Here is a 21,664-nt window from a genome sequence, read left to right as displayed (position 1 = left end):
TGCTGGGAATTCATGGCCCTAAATGTTCTTGCCAAAATACATCAGGACACAGGCAGTTGAAAGAGGGCAGTAGTAAAGGAAAAATGGAGGTTTCAAGAGTGAGTGACTTACCTGGTTTCTTGTTGGCATTATGTTTAATGGTTTGACTTTTAATCTTCTCCTCATTAGCTTTGGCAGAAAAGGAAAAAGGGCTGGATCTCGTGACCTTGTGCATGGAAAGTCAACAGTTTCTGCCAGATGGGACCCCTGTGAGGCACTATGACGTACACAGTCTGTATGGATGGTCACAGGCACAACCTACCTACCAGTAAGTCATTTTCACTTTTTTCTTCTCAAAAAACTAGTGTCTTTGTAGCCAGATTGTGGCCTCAATTACTGAGGTGTAAACCCTGAGTAATTTCCATTGATATCAGTGGAAGTAGCTTCAGTGGAATAAATGAGCCTCACCCTCGATGATCTGCAATTCCATCATTAATAGTTTGTTGACTTCAATGGGCTTTGGATCAGGTCCAAAAAGCTGGTTGCCATTTTCGAATACCGCTACCTTGGACATCTGAAATGTGGTCCCAGCAAATACAGCTTTATTTACCAGGGTAAAGGGTGACCATTGAGTTTATTTTTGCAGGCCAATGATATAGCAGGTCTATAATAATTAAATTGCCTCTCTTATTTATGTGCTTGGAAAAGAGAATTGATCTGATCCATACCAAAATATGAAACTTTTGTTGAAGTTTGTATAACAAAAAAAAGCCGAGTGCTGCTGGTGGAGCAAAAAAAAAAAAAAAAAGAGTACCGCGAAATATCAGGACTAATTGCGGTTGGGACACGGGACAAACGCCTAAATATAAAATCGGGACCATCCCGATTTTATCGGGATGTCTGGTCACCCTAAATACTACAGAAGTGCAAACTGGTATTATTTCATTGTGTAGTACATAATAGAACATTTAAAAAATGTTAGTCTAGTGTGAAAAATATTAAGGGCCAGAGTGTGCCACATGTGGGTGTGCAAGAAATTATGCCCCTTCTTCCACTCAGTCCCAGGACAGTTTGTATCCTTGTGCTCCCAGTGCTTCATCCTGAGAGGGGCTGAGCACTTCACAGGTTTGTTCTGGAGAACTCTGATGCTGATTGCAAAGGCAGCAGGCCCAACTCTCTCCCCACTGGCAAGTAGTTCTGATCTAGGTCCTCATCCTGTAAACATTTATGCACATAAGTAACTTTTCTCATGCGACTAATTCTTCTTAACTCCATATAACTACTCTCAGTAAAGTTAAACATGTGCATACACGGCTATAGGATCAAGGCCTCAGAAGCTAAGAACTACATTTTACATAGAAACGTGGTCTCTCCATTTGATGTCTCCTAATTAGATATTTTATAGAAAGGATTTTTTTCTATGGTTGCCACATCTAATGTGCTTATGTTTGTATTTTTGATATTAGTGCTGTACGCAATGCCACAGGGGAACGTGGAATTGTTATCACCCGATCAACGTATCCCTCTAGTGGACAATGGGCAGGTCACTGGCTTGGTGATAACTATGCAAGATGGGACCAGCTTGAAAAATCTATTATTGGTATGAGGAGTAACTTATTTTAATGGCCCTCAAGCTTTAAACCATCACAAAGGAAAAAAGTCTGCTGAAGCACAATGGCTGCACTAGGAGTTAATTTTGTTTTTAGAGCTATTTCTGATATTATCACTATTTTCAATATAGGGAGTAGCCCTGAAGCCTGAATGAACTTCTTAGGATTGCGCAGTGTAGGACATCTCTCCTCATTGATGAATAAGTAACATCTGAGCAACCTTTACACATGTTAAGTTGTAGCCAACCTGAGCTATTGTTTTAAACAAAATTAAACATCTTTGTCAGATAGACTAAGACTGGCTGTTCAGTTGATGCTACACGTATTTAAAAACACATTAATGAAGGTACAACGTAAGGAGCTGAAATATCAAGAATCTCCAAATTAGCATGACCAAAAGATCATAGGGCACTCAGAGAGGTGATTAAGATCAACTGCATGAGCTTACCACAGATCTACAGGAAATCACATTTCCTGTGACATACAGCACACGGTTCTATGCCGTATAGTACAAAATCAACATTTGGAAAACCACTACATAACCAGTGGGATGCTGGCTAGTCTCCAGATGCTAACTGACATGGGAAAACTGCTAGGTGATTTTGTACTAGGAGATGAGAGGGTTTCAGTAAGAGAGGGACAAATCCTTGGAGCTTGAATGGGGATGCAGAACTTCTTTCATTGAGTCATCCGGACACTGGGTGATTGAACCATGCATAAAGAGGCAACAGTATTTTTGCTGAATCACTGTAAGGTTGTATCAAGTGTCTGATTAGTTGCAATGTAGGGGTGTAACTCCAATCTGTGGAGCTTTCTCAGATATATGGATCTAGAAGCAAAGAGGGATCATCACACAGATAAGGAAAACCCTAGAACCATTCAAGCTATAAGGCTTAGGCTGAGGTTTATGTTGTGTTGTCATGTAAACTACTAAGAAAAGCAACTCTCAGTAAGTTTGGATGATATCACAGCAAGAAAGTGGAATTGTGCCATTTTACAGTTTTATATCATGGGGAAGTGGGACCAAGACAGTATCCTTGTCTGTAGGGAATCCCATCTGGCCCCACCTCCCCTGCTAAGAATCCCTCCTCATTTGGCCTGATAGAGAAAGATGCAACTGAAAAGTTTGTCTGATTTATTTTTGGATTTTTTGGCAGGTATAATGGAGTTTGGCCTCTTTGGAATTTCCTATGTAAGTTAAGTTATTAGTTTAAATTCCTATTCTAAATGTTTTTATACCATTCTAGTAATCTACAATATTCAGATCTAATTACCTTTTAAATGCCTTTAGATTGGAGCAGATATCTGTGGCTTCTTCAATGATACAACATATGAAATGTGTGCCCGCTGGATGCAGCTTGGATCATTTTACACCTATTCTAGAAATCATAATGTGATAGGAACTATGGTGAGTTGACGGTTCTCTGTAAATTATATGCCACTGAGATTAGTCAATTCAAATAGCATTAGCTGCAGTTCCTTTCCAAGGTAGTGCTCTGTAATAACGAAAGGATTATTCACCCTAAACTAGGTCCTGATTGAGCATCCATGGAAATCAATGGAAACAATTCCATTGACTTCATTGGGGCTTGGATCAGAACCTAAATTTCAGTGTCCTTTACCACAGTATCATGCCTGCCGTTTGGCTGTTTGGAAAGGGAGCGGACTTCATTTCCCAGGAAGCCAGCAGAGCAGACTTCAGCTACAACCAGCGTTATTTGGACTTGATTTGGACCCACAAAGATGCATGCTTCACTTTCAGTTTATTGGAGATCTCTAAATGTGCCGGTTTCTAATTGTCTAAAACTTTTTGTTTGAACTTTAGTCAATAAAGCCAAATTCTGCTATTGGATGCACACATGCATTTCCCGTTGGCAGAAAGGTGGACACAAGAGAGATTTTAGAATACAAATAGTAACCCTGTTTTATCTTTATTTTTAGAGGCAAGATCCAGTTTCCTTTGATGAAAAATTTCAAAATATTTCCAGGGACGTACTCAATACAAGATACACACTGTTACCTTATCTCTACACTTTAATGCATGAATCCCATGTTCTTGGTAGCACTGTAACACGTCCTCTGCTTCACGAGTAAGTATTAAGTGTTTGACAGCAACATTGATACAGAATAACTGAATCGTTATGAAGCAGGAGTTCAGTCTTTGCCCAGTCATAAACCTCACACATGCTTTTTCCCTATGACCTATATGAGGCTATGCATACACCCCTTTCCGTAGCCCTTTGTTTCTCTGTTCTGACTCGCCCTTCCCCACCTCTCACTAATTGGAGACACAATAGCAGACAATCTGTCCCTTCCTGTAGGGAAGTGCAATCTAGGTGGCATGAACTGAAAAAAGGGAGTTTATTCAGCTAATGATGCTCTTTCAATGGCACGTCAGTAACTTTAACCACATAGAAAAATGGTGTTTCACTTCTGTATGGGGGCCTCCTGGCAAGTGGAATTGATTGGCGACATTAACCTGACTATGTGCCCAGAATTAAAAATAAGACTGAAAAGATTAAGCCGTGATTGACAATGTTTTCATTCTTTTAGGTTTGTGGAAGACAAAAAGACGTGGGATATATACAAACAGTTTTTGTGGGGCCCAGCACTGCTGATTAGCCCTGTATTGGATGAAGTAAGCATTTCAATATTTATGTTCTTTATGGAATGAACATTTAAAAGGAAGTGTATAAAAACATTGATTTAAGTGTTAATTCTTACTATAAGTGTGCTTTCACATTTCAGGGAGGTACAGAAGTGAATGCTTATATACCCAATGCACGCTGGTATGATTATTACACGGTAAGCAACTTAAGAGTGTTCTTTGTATAATAGACCTTTTTAAAGAATTGGATCCTAGAAAGTTCTGAACACTTCCTTAGAAATACTGTGCACCTTTAATTCCCATCGACATCAGTGCCTCTCAGAATGCACTCAGCAGCTTGCATGGTCAGGCCCTAATATTATTTTCCAGTTATTTTAAAAGATACTAAACTCTAATTGAGCACCCAAAACTTAGGAAAGGGTCAAATAATTGTGACCACCTAGGACTGGTCAAATATTATTTGTCAATAGTTGCCATTTTTAATAGAAAACTTTGATTAATCAAATACTGTTTTGTTTTCGCATGCAACCAGTTCTGCTGTCACCATTTTAAAACGCAACTGCTGAATATATGGAAATGCCAGTATACAGAAAAGCAGAGATGTTTCAGAGTGACTGTCTGGTTCCCCCTGGATAACAAACTAGCATTGATACAATGAGATATGTGTGTATGTAGGCACATTGCATGAGAACAGCTAGCTCATGCACCTGGTATATCAGACACAAAGCGTAACTCCTCTTTGTCCTGTGGCTGAAGTGTCACCTCTGAAGTGTCAATATTTTGCAGTTAAAGCACCAGAAAAGTTAAAAAACAAAGAAAGCAAAACCAACTTGTAGCCAAAGTATAGTGCTCCTTATGATGTAGCACATGAATCAAATATTTACTTAAAGCTATAGCACAGTTTATTACTATTGCATCACAGATGGATTTGGAAATGGCCATATTTATGGATTTCAGTTAATGTTTCAGTGAGTTAATTGTGTAAAATGATGTGTAGGTGCATCACTACTTGACTTCTCAGGCAGAGGAAAGATGTATTGTACATTTGTAAGCAAAATTGCATTCAACACAATTTTTTATGCCTTCCTACTCAAGAAAATCTTCCTTTATAGGGAAAATATCTTGGAGTAAGAGGACAATTACAGACATTGCCAGCACCTCTTGAGCATATCAATCTTCATATCCGGGGCGGTTACATCATCCCCTGGCAAGAACCTGGTCTTAATACCAATCAAAGGTAAATGAAGTAAATTGGAGCATTTCCTTTAAAACAATTTTACAGTAATTTTTGAAAAACAATGCTAATATTTTACTCAATATTAACAATTGTCTACATGGAAATTAGAACGGATCTGTTAATTTGTAGCTTGGAAAGTAGTGACGTTTATTTACTCAGCTTTTGAGATCTCAGTGACATGGATGAGATTTGTATCCTCTGTAGGACCCTTATTAGCAATAATACAGTAAGAAAAACATATTTGTATGTTTCTTTGTTTTACGGTATCTTTTTTTTTTTTTTAAAGGCCACACCTAGCACTCCCCTGCTTCCAACCATGTAAATCCTATTGATGTGTAAGGGAGTTGTGCAGGCAGAACAAAGGCTGCATGAGCTCCCAGTTTTTGTTCTTTATTGTCTTTCCCCATAATTCTGAGCTTGGAAATTATGGCCATGATCCTGCATCCCTTGAGTGAATAATGCTGAAATTCATGAGTAACCCATTGACTTTACTCACGTGTATAAGATTACTCAGATGAACAGGAGTTGACAAGAATTGGTCCTAAATAAGAATCATATTGCTATTTCTTTTTAAGTACACAATGCCTGCTCAGTCTGATGATGTAATGGAAAAGTATATTGACACTGAGAATGGTGCATATATTTGTGAGTGTGTGTCAGGGAATCCAGAAGTCAGCTTCCAGTTGTCACAATATGTACAGCTGTGACTCCAATGAATGTTCTTTCTGGCTTCCTTTTTATTTTTGTAGCCGACAAAACTTAATGGGACTTACTGTTGCTTTGGATGATAACAAGGTCGCTCAAGGTCAGCTTTACTGGGATGATGGAATTAGCATTGGTAAGTGTGATCACTTTTGGTATAATATCAAAGATGGGCTCCACTCCTGCAAGTGACAGCATACAGGTAAAACAGGATCAGGACCAAACTGATTTAAACAGTTAAAAAATTTTAAATTAAGATGTTTGACATATTAGGGGCCATCTCCTCAGAGGTGTCTGAAGGTGGGAGTATAGGTGGCTTTTTGCTCCCTCCTTCCAGAGGCTGATTCTGGGCTGTTCCTAACATGCACCAGTTGGAACAGCCTCCAGGCTATTTGCTGGCCCAAAATGGTCCAGGAACACAATGTGCTCAAGCCACACTCCTTTCTACTCTTTGCATTACCCAGAGTAGCAACTGTTCATGGATGGGGGTGCAGGGCCAGGAGTATGTTGCTTAGATTTGGTATATAAACCTAGGGCTAGTTTGTACCCAGCCCTGCACAGATGCCTAAGGCAGGTGAGTGCAAGGAGCTATCCACCCATCTCTCAGATATTTCCTATATTTGTACATGACTCTCACATAGTGGACCATGAGGATCCTTTAATTTAATTTGAAATAATTGCCAAATATCCCTAAGGGCAGTTAGTTGTAATTATTTCCTTATTTAAAAATCTACAAACAAGTTTCTTTTGAAAATTTCTGCAGAATTCTAGGTCTGTCAGCTGAAATACTATAGTTCTTCTTCGAGTGATTGCTCCTGTGTATTCCACAGCAGCGACCCCTGGAGTGACGCCTGTATATCGCGCTATAAGGGGAGCCACGGGCTCCCCCCCCCCCCAGTTCCTTCTTGCCGCCAGTGCAGGTAGTCGAAACTTTGTGCTCCAGCCCTGCTGCAGCCTTCTCTTCTCGACCTTAGTGGTACCATTCGTGGATTGTTCTTCAGTTGTTAGAGTGGGCTCGGGGCATGCCCCATGCCCCAGGCTTCAAGTCGTGCGACTCCTGTCGCCGTTCTGTGCCTAGGAGTGACCCGCACACTGAGTGTCTTCGCTGCCTGGGTGAGACTCACATCAGCGACCGCTGTAAGATCTGCAGGTCATTCAAACCAAGGACCAAGAAGGAGAGAGACATTAGACTTCGAGCTCTCCTGATGGAGTCGGCGTTGGCCCCAACTCCGGCACACTGAACGGACTCGGCGCCCAGCGCCCCATCGTCGGTGCGTAGCGAGGCTCCCTCGACCAGTCGGCGCCGCTCTCCCTCCAAAAAGCAAGGGAAGGGCCCTGCCTCGCAGTGGCGCCGAGACAAGGAAAGAGGGGAGGCTGGTCCTGCGTCGGGCAGCCCTCGGTCCCCCCCCGGGCTCAAGGTCTCTGACTCATGTGGAGCGGAGCAGCCCGGTGCCGTCCACACACACATCCCCACCGGTACGGATGCTGTCGACACCGGTGGCTATGCAGGCTGCGAAGGACATCAGGAGCCTGCCGGTCCCGAGCACGCAGCTCTTTATTGCCTCGGCCGAGCGGGTGAAGGGGCAGCCTATTTTCACCCAGCGGCTTTCCCACTGGATCACTTCGTGCAGACGCACGTGCTATGATCTCGCAGGGGTGCCTCCGCCACCGATCATTAGGGCACACTCAACGAGGGCTCAGGCCTCATCAGCTGCCTACGTCGCCCATGTCCGCATCCAAGACATTTGTAGGGCAGCCACTTGGGCCCCAGTTCACACATTTACTTTGCATTACGTGATCATCTCCCAGTCTAGGGATGATGCCGGGTTCGGCAGGGTGGTACTCCGTCCTGAACTATCGTGAACTCCTATCCACCTCCAACAGATATTGCTTGGAATCACCTACTGTGGAATACACATGAGCAATCACTCGAAGAAGAAAGGACAGTTACCTGTTCCGTAACTGGCGTTCTTTGAGATGTGTTGCTCATGTCTATTCCACACCCTGCCCTCCTTCCCCTCTGTCGGAGTTGCCCGCCAAGAAGGAACCGAGGGTGGGGGGAGCCCGTGGCTCCCCTTATAGCGCAATATACAGGCTCCACTCCAGGGGTCGCCGCGGTGCTCCCCCAGTACAGGTACTGCTAAGGGAAAAACTTCGGGCACCGGTGCCCGTGGCGAGCACGCACACCTACTGTGGAATAGACATGAGCAACACATCTCGAAGAACGCCAGTTACAGAACAGGTAACTGTCCTTTCAAACTTGGAACTAATTTGTACACTAATTGCATAACTCTAATTAAATATGGTATTTATAGAAATATGAGAACAGCGAACAGGTGTTATGTGATCATTTGATTGTAATGTTTAAACTGAAAACAGCAAACAAAAATTTCAGAAAGGTATTGGTTTTGTAAAAATTTAGGTGCATTTTATTTTATTTTTTGGTAATAGAATAGATTTTATTCTACTGATTTTTTTCTTCTTTTATAGACACATATGAAAACGGTAATTATTTCTTAGCAACATTTGCTGCAAGCCAGGTATGTATTTATATATATAAGTTCTTTTTTTACCTCCCAATGAGAATTTTTCAAGACTCAATAGTTTTATTTAAAATTATATCTACAATCATTCTTTTTACAATCATTTAACTGTTTCCCATTGTACCCATACCATTCACTGCAACATTCCTGCATGTTAATTATATCATAGAATCATAGAATCATAGAATATCAGGGTTGGAAGGGACCTCAGGAGGTCATCTAGTCCAACCCTCTGCTCAAAGCAGGACCAATTCCCAACTAAATCATCCCAGCCAGGGCTTTGTCAAGCCTGACCTTAAAAACCTCCAAGGAAGGAGACTCCACCACCTCCTAGGTAACGCATTCCAGTGCTTCACCACCCTCCTAGTGAAATAGTGTTCCTAATATCCAACCTGGACCTCCCCCACTGCAACTTGAGACCATTGCTCCTTGTTCTGTCATCTGCCACCACTGAGAACAGCCGAGCGCCATCCTCTTTGGAACCCCCATTCAGGTAGTTGAAGGCTGCTATCAAATCCCCCCTCATTCTTCTCTTCTGGAGACTAAACAATCCCAGTTCTCTCAGCCTCTCCTCATAAGTCATGTGCTCCAGACCCCTAATCATTTTTGTTGCCCTCCGCTGGACTCCTTTCCAATTTTTCCACATCCTTCTTGTAGTGTGGGGCCCAAAACTGGACACAGTACTCCAGATGAGGCCTCACCAATGTCGAATAAAGGGGAACGATCACGTTCCTCAATCTGCTGGCAATGCCCCTACTTATACAGCCCAAAATGCCGTTAGCCTTCTTGGCAACAAGAGCACACTGTTGACTCATATCCAGCTTCTCGTCCACTGTGACCCCTAGGTCCTTTTCTGCAGAACTGCTACCTAGCCATTCGGTCCCTTGTCTGTAGCAGTGCATGGGATTCTTCTGTCCTAAGTGCAGGACTCTGCACTTGTCCTTGTTGAACCTCATCAGGTTTTTTTTGGCCCAATCCTCTAATTTGTCTAGGTCCCTCTGTATCCGATCCCTACCCTCAAGTGTATCTACCACGCCTCCTAGTTTAGTGTCATCTGCAAACTTGCTGAGAGTGCAGTCCACACCATCCTCCAGATCATTAATAAAGATATTAAACAAAACCGGCCCCAGGACCGACCCTTGGGGCACTCCACTTGATACCGGCTGCCAACTAGACATGGAGCCATTGATCACTACCCGTTGAGCCCGACGATCTAGCCAGCTTTCTATCCACCTTACAGTCCACTCATCCAGCCCATACTACTTTAACTTGGCGGCAAGAATACTGTGGGAGACCGTATCAAAAGCTTTGCTAAAGTCAAGGAATAACACATCCATTGCTTTCCCCTCATCCACAGAGCCAGTTATCTCATCATAGAAGGCAATTAGGTTAGTCAGGCACGACTTCCCCTTGGTGAATCCATGCTGACTGTTCCTGATCACTTTCCTCTCCTCTAAGTGTTTCATAATTGATTCCTTGAGGACCTGCTCCATGATCATAGAAATGTAGGGCTGGAAGGGACCTCAAGAGGTCATCCAGTCCGGCCTCCCATGCTGAGGCAGGACGAAGTTTACCTAAACCATCCCTGACAGGTGTTTGTCTAACCTGTTCTTAAAAACCTCCACAAATGCAGATTCCACAACCTCCTTTGGAAGCCTATTCCAGTACTTATATTAGACTTGATTTCCTAATATCTACCCAACCTCTCTCTTGCTGCAGATTAAGCTCATTACTTCTTGTCCTACTTTCAGTGGGCATGGAGAACACTTGATCATTGTCCTCTTTATAACAGCCTTTAACCTATTTGAAGACTGTTATCAGACTCCCACTCCATCATCTTTTCTCAAGATTAAATAAGCCCAGGTTTTTTTTAACCTTTCCTCATACTTCAGGTTTTCTAAACCTTTTATCATTTTTGTTGCTGTCCTCTGGACTCCCTCCAATTTGTCCACATCTTAAAATGTGGCACCCAGAAACCATACACAGCTGAGGCCTCACCAGTGCCAAGTAGAGCAGTTCCAGTCACCTTCTGTGTTTTACATATAACACTCCTGTTAATATGCCACAGAATGATTTATGCTTTTTGCAACTACATCACGCTGTTGGTTCATACTCAGCTTATGATCCACTGTTACCCCCAGATCATTTTCAGCAGTACTACTGCCTAGCTAGTTATGCCCCATTTTATATTTGTGAGATTGATTTTCCCCCCCTTCCTAAATAGAGTACTTTGCACTTGTCTTCATTGAATTTTATCCTGTTGAATTCAGACCCACTATCCAATTTGTCAAAGTCACCTTGAATCCTAATCCTGTCATCAGAAATACTTTCAACCCCTTGAAGCTTGGTGTCATCTACAAATTTTATAAGCATACTCTCCACTACATTATCTAAGCCATTAATGAAAATGTTGAATAGCGCTGGTCCCGTGTAGGACCCCACTAGATGCATCCTCCCAATTCAACAACAAACCATTGATGACTACGCTTTGAATATGGTCTTTCAACAAGTTTTGCACCCACATTAGTGTTTCAGTTAGACCGCATTTCCCTAGCTTGCTTGAGAGACTGTCATGGGGGACTGTGTCAAAAGTCTTATTAAAATCAAGCTATATTACTTCTACTGCTTCTCTCCATCCACAAGGCCAGCAATTCCATCAAAAAATGAAATTGGGTTGGTTTGGCATGATTTGTTCTTGACAGGTATTGCAGTTAGGCTGACTGGTCTATAATTCTCCAGGTCCTCCTTGTTCCCTTTTTAAAAGATAAATACTACATTTTTCCTTCTCCTGTCCTCTGGGACCTCACCCATTCTCCATGAGTTCTCAAAGATATGTGCTAAGGGTTCCAAGATTGCTTCAGTTAGTTTCTTATGTATCCTGCGGTGAATTTTCTCGGGCTGTGGTGACTTGAATACATCAATTATCTTGTGATCTGTGCTGGGAAGTTTGGATTAGAACATTCAGAAAGAGCAGCTCAGTCTTGGGAGGAACTGTCCTGTTAGGAAACAAATATTTTATGTTCTCTTTGTTCAAACATGATGAAGCCCAGGTGTGATAGGATAAATGGTCCCTAGCCCTCCATCAGACTTCTTCTGGAGTAGCCTTATGAGACTCTGAGTGATCCCAATGAGGAACTTGCACAGTATCTCCTGGTCTTGAAATTCAACCACTTAAGAATAAAGCTATCAAAGTCAGATAAAGGACAACGAGAATTGCCAAGGATAATACCATGCCCGTCTCCTGTCTTAAACTTCCTTGGGGTCATGAAAAACAACAGTAATATGGTGAATGTGAAGTTTTTGCAAATTGCTTCAGAAACAATACTTTTGTTGTATGCCTGGAACAATGAACTAAAAAGGCTGCCTCTCCTATAAGGTATTTTTATCACCCGGACACAAAAAATGTTTTACATGTGATGAGCACACTTCATACAACCAGTGAACAAAAGAAGACTGGAAGGCAACCTTCCACTTTATTAAAGCAACTAGTGAAAAATTATCCAGATGGTAAGGAAAGACGAGTGAGAAGAGGATAGAATGGAGATGACTCTTATGGCTGAGATACTCAATTCCTTTTTTAATTCTGCCATTAGCCAAGAAAATAAGGAAAAATAAACATTAGGAATTAATTATGGGATTGTGAACATATCTGTCAGCTCCTGTTTTTGCAGCTTAAATAAATGTTTCTGCTACAGAGTACTTGAGGGCCAAATCAGAAGTGACATTATTAGATCCTATTCTATTGGCAATGAAATTGCAGTAGGTGTGAATTTGGCCCATGGTCTCTGGATGCTTGGATTAAATTGCTGTACATTACTCTATTTGGAAGATGATATGTGTTCCTGTTTTGATATTACTCCATTTTATTATTCTCCTGTATTTTTGTCAATTTTTTCAGAGTACTGTTAATATGAGTGTGGTGCACAACAACTTCCTAACTGACACAAATCCATTGAATTTTGGCTATATGAACATCTGGGGAATAGGAAACCAACAGATTACAAATGTTACTGTCACTTATGATGGACAGACACATATGATTACTAACTTCACAAGTAACCAAGAAAATCAGGTAGGTGAAAAATTTAAAGGTTTTGGTTACAATATGTTCTCAAGTACTGTTATAATAAACCCTTTCTTTTTAGTCTATACATTTCTGCATATTCTCAATTTATGCATCTTAATGTATGTTCCAATAATGTAAAGTGCTGGATATAAACCCAAGACATAAAGATACTAATTTTAGATTAAAACTGCATTGTTAAACCTCCCTGTTATGCCTAGGCAGTGCAAATAAGCTCTTCCAGGCAGGGACTGTCGGTTTTCATTTTGCACACTCCTAAGCATAGCGTCAAGGCTTACGTTATGAATTACATCTCAAAAAAACGACATTAAAAGAAAGTTAACAGAAATGCCGGAATTAAGGCTGATCCCACAATCTTAATTCAACCCTATTTTTATTTGCATTATGATACAGCCTTTAATTACAGAATCACATACTGGTTTTCTACAGGACCCCTGCCTCATTCACTGAATGGTTAGTTATTCAATATTTCTCTTTAATCCTCCATATTCAGTGTGTGCCCTCAGGCCTATTTAATGTTCACCAACCAAACTCTGAACTGAATGCAAGATTATTTATTTCCTCATGGCATTTCTGTGGTGCTGTCGCCATGGTATTTGAGGGCCCAGCATCACACACAAATTTGGTGGCAGAGAGGGATAGACTCCAATTCCTCAGGGAGGGAGTTGCAGTTGTGAGAGCCCAGCACTTCTCCAAATCTGGCCCCAGGTATCTCACACTGGACATCCAAAAAATGGAGGAATAGACATTTAGTGGCTCGCTGAAAATGTTTGTTTAGGTGATGACCAGCATCACACAGGAATTCGGCATGCGAGAAAGGAATGGAATAGAGTTTTCCAGGATGACATGCAGCTACTTTAACCATGGAACTATCCTTTCCCTTTCTGCAGTCTCCTGCCTAAACACCTTCAAACTTCTGCAATTCTGCAACAAATGATGCAGAGAGTCTACAGACCATAGCCTCACTCACTATATAACCCTGATTAATTCCAATAGCACTGTGCATCTTGGGCACTGAATGAGGCAAAGTCCTGTGCGGGGAAAAAAATGTGTGATCATATAGTCAAACTATATAATAATGCATGTGTACAAGTGGGCTGAATTAAAGCAGTCTTAATTCTGGCATTCCCTAACTTTTTAGTGCTGGACTTTGCAACCTTAAGGTTTGGGGGTGATATTATATAAAGAAAAGCTTAACATGGTTCTTTGGATATAATTTACTAATTTCAAGCAAGCAAACAAACAAATTGGAAAAACAGAAAATCCATTATGTGGAACCATATGGCCTATAATTTGGATCATCAGCAGGGCTTGGACCTTTTGATCAACAGATTATTTGAGCTCACGGAGTAATTGTAGCAGTAATAGGCTCTTGTCCTCTTTTGTCAACCAGTTACTAAGGAGGGGGTGATGCATATGCTTTGCCAGTGGATTTCACAGATATTTTCTGATAGCAAAGAAATGTAGCGACTCAAGAATCCTGGGTTCAATTCCAGGTTCTGTAGGGGAGTGTATTTTAGTGGTTATAAAGTCTGCTGCCTCTGTGCCCATAGTCTCTCTACTTCTATTCACCCCAACTCTGGACTCTATCTCCATCTCCTTCTATGGACTTCCCCATCCTGATTCCTGATTCCCTGCATCCCTACCTACTGTTCCTGCCTCTCTTCTCAGTCTGTCTCCCCTCCTTTCTGGTTCCTGCCACTCTGTTCCCATCTACTCCCCCTCCAGCTCCTACAGAGGCTCAGATATTAAAACACACATTCAGGGTTGGTAACTACCCCTTATTTGGATTTATTTGTGTTCAAATGACATCCTTGATTTAAGGCCCTGATTCAGGAAAGCACTTCAATTTTTTTTTAAGCATGTGTTTAATTTTTAACACATGCTTAAGTGTTTTCCTTAAGTAGGGACAAAATAAATCAAAGCTATTTGTTTTTCCTTTTAAAAATACTGTCCCTCATATTAGAGATTAATTAAAAGAAAGTAGAATTCCATTTCATTACCCTTAGATTCATTTGTTTAGGTCCAGTATTCACCAACCCGTTTTCTATGCAGTGACTGCTAGGCAGAATGTTTTGCTGTTTATTTATACCAGGCTGCTCTTGCTTCCTCTACAAGTTTTCATTTGATTTCTTTAATCTAATACCTCTCACAACTGAGCTAAGCTCTCTTTCAGCTCCTTCTTTTCTCATTTTCACTGACAGCCTTTGCCGCCTTCTGTTCATCCTATGCTGCTATCAGTCATGAGAAAATGCTTTTAAGGATTCTACCCTTTCCATCTCTTGAACTACCTTTAGAAAACGAAATATTTTCATGCCATCTCTATACACTGTAATTTAAAATGGATCTAATCTTTTCTGCTCTCTACTTTTTTATAACTAGAGACATTTTCAAATGAAAATTGAGATATCCTATCCTTTAGGGATAACCTAATCTCTCTCACTGTCTTCCCATATAACATTTCAAGCAATAAATAAAGTTCTCACGACTTTGAGAACTTACCACAGCGCAGAGGCAGTTTCCAAGAGTTTTAATTAAAGCTAAGCATTTATTTAGGTTACAGTGTCCTATCTTCAACTTGAATAGAATCATTTCTTTTCTTGTATTTAATCTTTGATCATCTATCTACCTTTGAACTTGGATGACTATCCTCTCCTTGTCCCATTTCTGCTGTCACTCTTGCATAACTTTAACCTTATAAGACACAATAGAATTTCACACAGATAGGGCAATCTTTTTCAAACAGGGGTGTTTTTACTTGCTGTGTTATTAAATATAGCCAGTGGTACAGGAGCCTGGAATACAGTGGTGCACTAAATGTATACATTTTCTAATTAAAATACCTGAAGAAGAAAGAGATACAATTTTAGAACCTAACTGATCTTCCAAAATGCTTATTACTTAAAATGAAAAGTCAATTAGCTATTGCATACCTAGTTTTCTATCTAAAATGGAATATTAAACCATAACTAATATTGTTTGCAATGTTGTTGTAGCTGTGTTGGTTCCAGGATATTAGAGAGAGAAGGTGAGTGAGGTAAGATCTTTTATTGGAACAACTGCTGTTGGTGAAAAAGACAAGCTTTCAAGCAACAAAGAGCTCTTCTTCAGGCCAAGAGAAGAGCTCTGTATAACTTGAAAGCTTGTCTCTTTCACTAATAGAGGTTGCTCCAGTAAAAGATATTACCTCACTCACCTTATAACTAATGCTGACAGTTCAATGGGAAATCTGTTTAAATGATTAGTTATCCTGTGTAATTTAGAAGTATGTAAACTTAAAAAAAATGCTTTTGAAAACTTAGCCTTTTTGGTTCATTAGAAAGCCTTTCCTAGGCTCTTCCATTATAAGTATTTTACACAACATACAGTCATGTCTTTTAGACCAAGGTCCTGCAGTGAACTCCAAATGGGCATAACCTCTGTGTAGCCCTGAGTGAAAACACATGTCAATAGACCAAGGACTAGTTCCACAAAGGGGACTGAGAGTCAATGTTGCAATGCCTGACATTTAGGCACCCTGCAGTCTAGTGGACTCTATAGCCCCAAGTTAGGTACCCATGCTCCCTATACAATGCATGGGGAGAGTTAGGTGCTGAAGAACGGAATCTACAAAAGCCAGCAAATTGAATGTAGAGCCACCTAAGCTAGCATGTAGGAAATGCTGAGGAGAAAGGTGAGCAATTAGGTTCCCCCTCCCCCCAAAAAGGGAGGGAGGTATTTAAGTCCAGGTTGGAGGGAAGTGCTGCTCTCTGCTTTGGATGATCAGCTCTGAACTCTCTCCTGGAATTAGCTACCTTAGCCATTTCTCACCAAAAAGGAGGAGGAAGTAGTGGTGCCCCCCGTACTTTTAGCCAGTGGTTGGGCACTCACCTCGGCTGAGAGAGACTCAGGTTCAATTCCCTCCTCTGCTGTATATAGAGAAAGGAATAGACTTTTGGATCTCCACCCCCACCAGGTGAGTGCCCAAACCATTGGCCCCTGGGGGATTCTGGGATGGGTTTCTCCCAATCTCTCCTGTTAAAGTTATTCCACTGTGTATAATAAAGAGTCACTGGGATAGAGAAAGTGTGAGAATGAGGCACTCAGGTGAGACTTTGGAGACCAAGGTGCAAGTGAGCTCGGCAGGAAAATGCTTAGTTTAAGAATCCTGTTGGGACTTAGACATGAGCTGGGAGCCAGGCATCTAGAGTGAGGCATCATATGCTCACTGACAGATTTTTAAATATTTAAGACACTTTACTAATGAAATTGTAGGCACTGAGGGGAGTTTACCAGTGGCAATCTAGGTGCATAAGGACTTCAGACTTAAGTGGCAGCTGAAGGGTTTTTTGAAGAACTAAAATTTAGATTTTGGTGCCTAAAGTGGCAGTTTGGTCACTGGGACTAGATCCCTTTGTGGATCTAGTCCCAAATCCCTAAGGCCTGGTCTACACTAACCCCCCAATTCGAACTAAGGTACGCAACTTCAGCTAGAAGTCGACGTACCTTAGTTCGAACTTACCGCGGTCCAGACACGGCAGGCAGGCTCCCCCGTCGACTCTGCGTACTGCTCTCGCCGAGCAGGATTACCGGAGTCGATGGCGAGCACTTCTGGGTTCGATTTATCGCGTCCAGACAAGACGCGATAAATCGAACCCGGAAGTTCGATTGCCAGCCGCCGAACTACCGCGTAAGTGTAGCCAAGCCCTAAGAATGACTGGGCTGTGCTCCCCTCCATTGTGATTTGTTATTATATACTCATACCGATTTTCTTCCTGTGGCCTCTTCTCTACTTTCAGGTGCTACAAATTAATTTTATTGAGAAACTATTCAGCATTGAAAAATTTACACACCTTACATGGACAACAAGCAATTAAGCATCGGTGGACAACAGGCAGTTTTAAAGCATCTCGAGAGGCATCTTTTCATCAGCTGTTGTATTTTGTTCAGTCATACTAATAGCGAAAAAACAAAGAAATAAAAAAAGTCTATTGTGCATACTACTGCACTAAGACGTAATTTTGCCTGTGCCACTTCATTCTGACATGCTTAGTAGGGATGTTCGCTTAGCTTGCACACAGGGGTAGGAGCCGATTTTGAAACATACATGTCATATTTATGAAAACATATGTTAAGATTTCTCTGAGATCTTTTGCTGAGTAATACAGAGAGCATAATTTCTGCAGGTTATTGAGGTGGAGAAAAAAGCCAGTGAAATATAATATGACACTATGAAAATGTTCTTTACCTTGCCATTTGTAAATTGCAATATGCATTTTGTTTTATACAATACAGTACACTTTTAGTGTAATTTATCCTACTGTGTGCAAGAGAACTGAAGTTATGAGATTACTATGCATTGAAAATAAAAATGTATAAATTAATAATTTTGATTTATTTTGGATGTAACTTAATTTTTTAGTTGAATTGGGCTCAAACCAGAATGTGCAATCTAAATATCCTAATCCATGGGGAGGGACCTAATCTGAATGCAGTTCTAGAGCTGATGTTATATCCTGCAGCTAGATGTTAGTGTGGACCCTTTCAGCCAGGCTTAGCTCAATTGACTCTGCTGGTCTGACACTTCTGCATCTGTTTGGAGGACGCAGCATCTATCCTCTCTCTCTATAATGGTCTGAACTAATGTTGGATATCAGGTTCATCTTTAATATTACAAATATTCAGTTAAATAGGATATTGCTCTTTCTGCTGCTGTGTCCACTTTAACTAGTGGAGACAATACTGTAGTTTTCAACTTGATGCAGTGTGTCAGCAAAGATCCTGGAATAATAGTTCTGAAAGGTGGGAACTGCTACATTCAGCCAAGCCCCTTGCTGATAACTTTAAACTGTTTCATTCCTCACATAAAAAAAGGAGCGGGAGGGTTTCAGAGCTTCACGGCTGTCTATGAGCGACATTTCATTTTGATGCTATACATGGATGGCATTTGGCTGAGCTCCATTGCTTCTTTGTTCCTGCCAGCTCAGGACAGAGCCAAGTGAAAGGCAATTAGCAGAGCCCCTGGGCACATTCAAAGCTGCACTAGAAATCCAAACTCGAAGAGCTCAGTGCATTTTGGCAACTCAGATGGGTGGAGCAGATCTTAGAAGAGCACCTCCATCTTTTTTTCTTCTGTTCTCCCTCCCAATGAGGAGCCAAGAAGAAAGAGGGACAGAAAGTGTTTGTGGCAGTGGTGGGGGGGGGGGGGGGGGGGAAAAAGAAGAGCACAAGATTTCATTAATGTGAGGCATAAATATTAAAGAGCAACAGGCAATCATTGATTATTAAAGACATTTCACAAAAAGATTATTATTAATAGTAGAGACAGTGCACTGTCCCACTAAAGAATTGAGAGAGAGAAAGTGTCTTTTTAAAGGCTAAATTCATAAAAGGGACTTAATCATTGCAATGTCTAACTTTTAGGGGCCTTGCTAGGTAGTGGAATTCATAACCCTGAATCAGCTGTGCAGGCTCCCTATATAATGCCTGGGAAGAGTTAGGTACCTACAAATGAGATTCACAAAGGCCAGCCTAAGCCTGACAGTAGGAAAGGGGTGCGAGCTAAGCCTCATTCCTCAGGGAATTAGGTGCTTATTGCTTTGTGGGATCCACCATCTCCTGGAGTTAGTTGCTAAAGGCATCACTGCAGAGCAGTCAGGGTAGGGGGAGAAAGTAGCAGCACCTGCTTCCCTTACAACCTTTAGCACATGGTGTTAGAACATCAGTTGAATTCCCCACTCTGCCTGATCTGGAGCAGGGATTTGAATGTGGGTGGCCTACCTTTCACTTGAATCATTGACCTAACTCATGGTTTCTATTTGTACAAGCCTGGTTTAGTGGCACCTGGACTAGCACCTAAGCTCCATAAAGATTTAAATAAATGGCCCTTGCCCCTTCTCCTGCACTCTAGGAGACTTTGTCTTGGTCAGCAGGGTAATTAAGGGGGGAATAAAGTGCTCCCCTTTGTGCGGGCTTCCATGTGGCAGGTGCGTGGGCAAGTGGCACTGAGGTAAGCCATTGGCCCCTGGTCATCTGAAAAAAGACCTATAAACCACGTTCTTCCAGCCTAAGCCGCCACCCAAGCCCAAGTGAGTGTCCATTGCAGGTTCTCGGCGGCATTGGGGGGGATGTCGGTTCCCTGATAAACCAGGATCAGATGTGGACCTCGGGGAAGGCATTTCCTAAAAGAAAGTGGAGAATCGGGTCTGGGATCCTAATGCCTGGTATAGTGAAGTGACAATCCTGTCTTTCACATCCCTTTAATCGTTATGCCAACGGAGGGGGTGAGGTGGAAGGTCCAAGCAATAGGATTGGACCAGTTGTTGAGGCGTGACTTGCACTTTACTGCCTAATACTGTATTGCCTAATAGTTCTCCAATAAGTGAAAGTAATAAAGTTGTGACCTCTTTAAACTACTTCCGTGCACCTTGTCTTTCTGCCCAGGGACAAAAGGAATATTTGAGCTAAACATCAAGAAAAACTTCCTAACAGTAAGATCTATTAGACTGAGGAAAAGTCGCCCAAGAAAAGTGGTAGTGCTCTGGCCCATGGGAAATTTAAAACTGAACCCAAAAGAACACTAGAAAATACACAAGAAAGAAAAGGCTTCCATTAATAGATGAACAATATGCCCACCTGACTTGTATGATTCTATGTTATTGCTTGCCAGTGAAGACATTATTAAGGAGGCTCTTCTTTCCTGCTAGGCATCAGACACCTCAAAATAAAAAAAGAGAAACAGCCATAAAAAGCTTGCATGGTGACTACTTAATTAACATTTCCATTCTGGGAGTTTCCAGTGCCTATTTCTCTTCTTGAACTCCTATTGTATCACAAACTCCCCTGTGGTAATGTAGGGGGAAGAAAAACGCCAATCACAGCCTTTTGAGGTTCATCAACCTTTATTTACAGATCCAAAATATGAGCATCCTATTCACAAACAGCTGATTGAGTGTTGCTACACAAAGGCACCAAATATAAATACAGCTATCCACTTGCTGATTTTTTAACAGATTCAATCGTTGGCATAATGGCAATATGATACACATCTCTGACAATTTACTGCCTGAAGCAATATAACTTAGGGACTGATCAAACAGTGCTTATCCAGCATGGCTGTATAAGGATCTTACTTTGGTGGGCAAGTGGAATTCACAACCCCAAGTTAGGCACCCAAGCTCCCTGTACAATGTGTAAGAAGACTTAAAAATGAAAGAGCAGTGAAGGTGCTAGTAGCTCTTATAAAGCTGAAGCTAGAAATTGTAGCAAATTGATATGGGAAGCAAAGGGACACAAGGGGAAATCGATGGCCAATAGAGTACAGACTATTGGGGTCAAGGAGAGCAAGACTGAGCCTAGTGTGTGTGTGTGTGGGGGGGTCATGAAGGGTTCAGTCAGGGTATGTATTAAAGTCGTGGGGCCATGGAGCACAAGGCTGGCAAGAGTGTGTGTGCAGGGGTCATGCAGGAGTCACTGGATGCAGGCAGGGTCACAGAGGGAGTCAATTAGGGAATCTCTGGCAAAAGGGAGTCATACAACGTTCAGTGGGCCTGAGTATCAAGGTGGAGGGGGTGTTCAAATGCGGGCATGGCGAGCAACAGTTGAGGATCACACCGGAGTTTGGTGGCAGTCAGCATCATGTGGGGAGGGTGGTGTCGTTTAGGAACTGTCTGGAAAAAGTAGGGTCATGCAGGGGCCAATGAGGCTATCATGTCAGTGAGGGCACAAAGATCATGGAAAGCACGGCTGAGAGTCATGCAAGGGGTCAATGGGCCTGCATATCAAGGCAGAGAGGGTCAAACAAAGTTGCGGAGAGCAACAGTTGTGATCATGTGGCTCACTGGGGTGGGGAGGGTGGTCACCGATGGTAAGTGTTGAGGCAGTCAGGGTCACAGCGCGGGATCATGCGGGGGGGGGGGGGGG

The 21,664-nt window shown here is 41.9% G+C and overlaps 1 protein-coding gene across 1 annotated transcript in view; it reads left to right on the top strand.

The window, feature by feature from the left end:
- Positions 1 to 18,076, top strand: part of SI (sucrase-isomaltase) — a 158,895-nt gene extending 140,819 nt beyond the window's left edge. The window contains exons 59-70 of the mRNA XM_029911098.1: positions 169 to 307; positions 1,446 to 1,579; positions 2,747 to 2,781; positions 2,881 to 2,997; positions 3,531 to 3,679; positions 4,143 to 4,227; positions 4,338 to 4,394; positions 5,310 to 5,434; positions 6,184 to 6,272; positions 8,627 to 8,676; positions 12,578 to 12,751; positions 17,542 to 18,076. Coding sequence (XP_029766958.1) covers positions 169 to 307; positions 1,446 to 1,579; positions 2,747 to 2,781; positions 2,881 to 2,997; positions 3,531 to 3,679; positions 4,143 to 4,227; positions 4,338 to 4,394; positions 5,310 to 5,434; positions 6,184 to 6,272; positions 8,627 to 8,676; positions 12,578 to 12,751; positions 17,542 to 17,619 — 1,232 coding nt within the window. The 3' untranslated portion in view covers positions 17,620 to 18,076. The remainder of the gene's footprint in view (positions 1 to 168; positions 308 to 1,445; positions 1,580 to 2,746; positions 2,782 to 2,880; positions 2,998 to 3,530; positions 3,680 to 4,142; positions 4,228 to 4,337; positions 4,395 to 5,309; positions 5,435 to 6,183; positions 6,273 to 8,626; positions 8,677 to 12,577; positions 12,752 to 17,541) is intronic.
- The last annotated feature ends 3,588 nt before the right edge of the window (positions 18,077 to 21,664 follow it).

This window comes from Terrapene carolina, unplaced genomic scaffold (assembly GCF_002925995.2).
Source record: "Terrapene carolina triunguis isolate 2854851 unplaced genomic scaffold, T_m_triunguis-2.0 Scaffold88, whole genome shotgun sequence".
NCBI classification, from domain to species: domain Eukaryota; kingdom Metazoa; phylum Chordata; order Testudines; family Emydidae; genus Terrapene; species Terrapene triunguis.
This window is presented reverse-complemented; position numbering and strand designations above follow the sequence as displayed.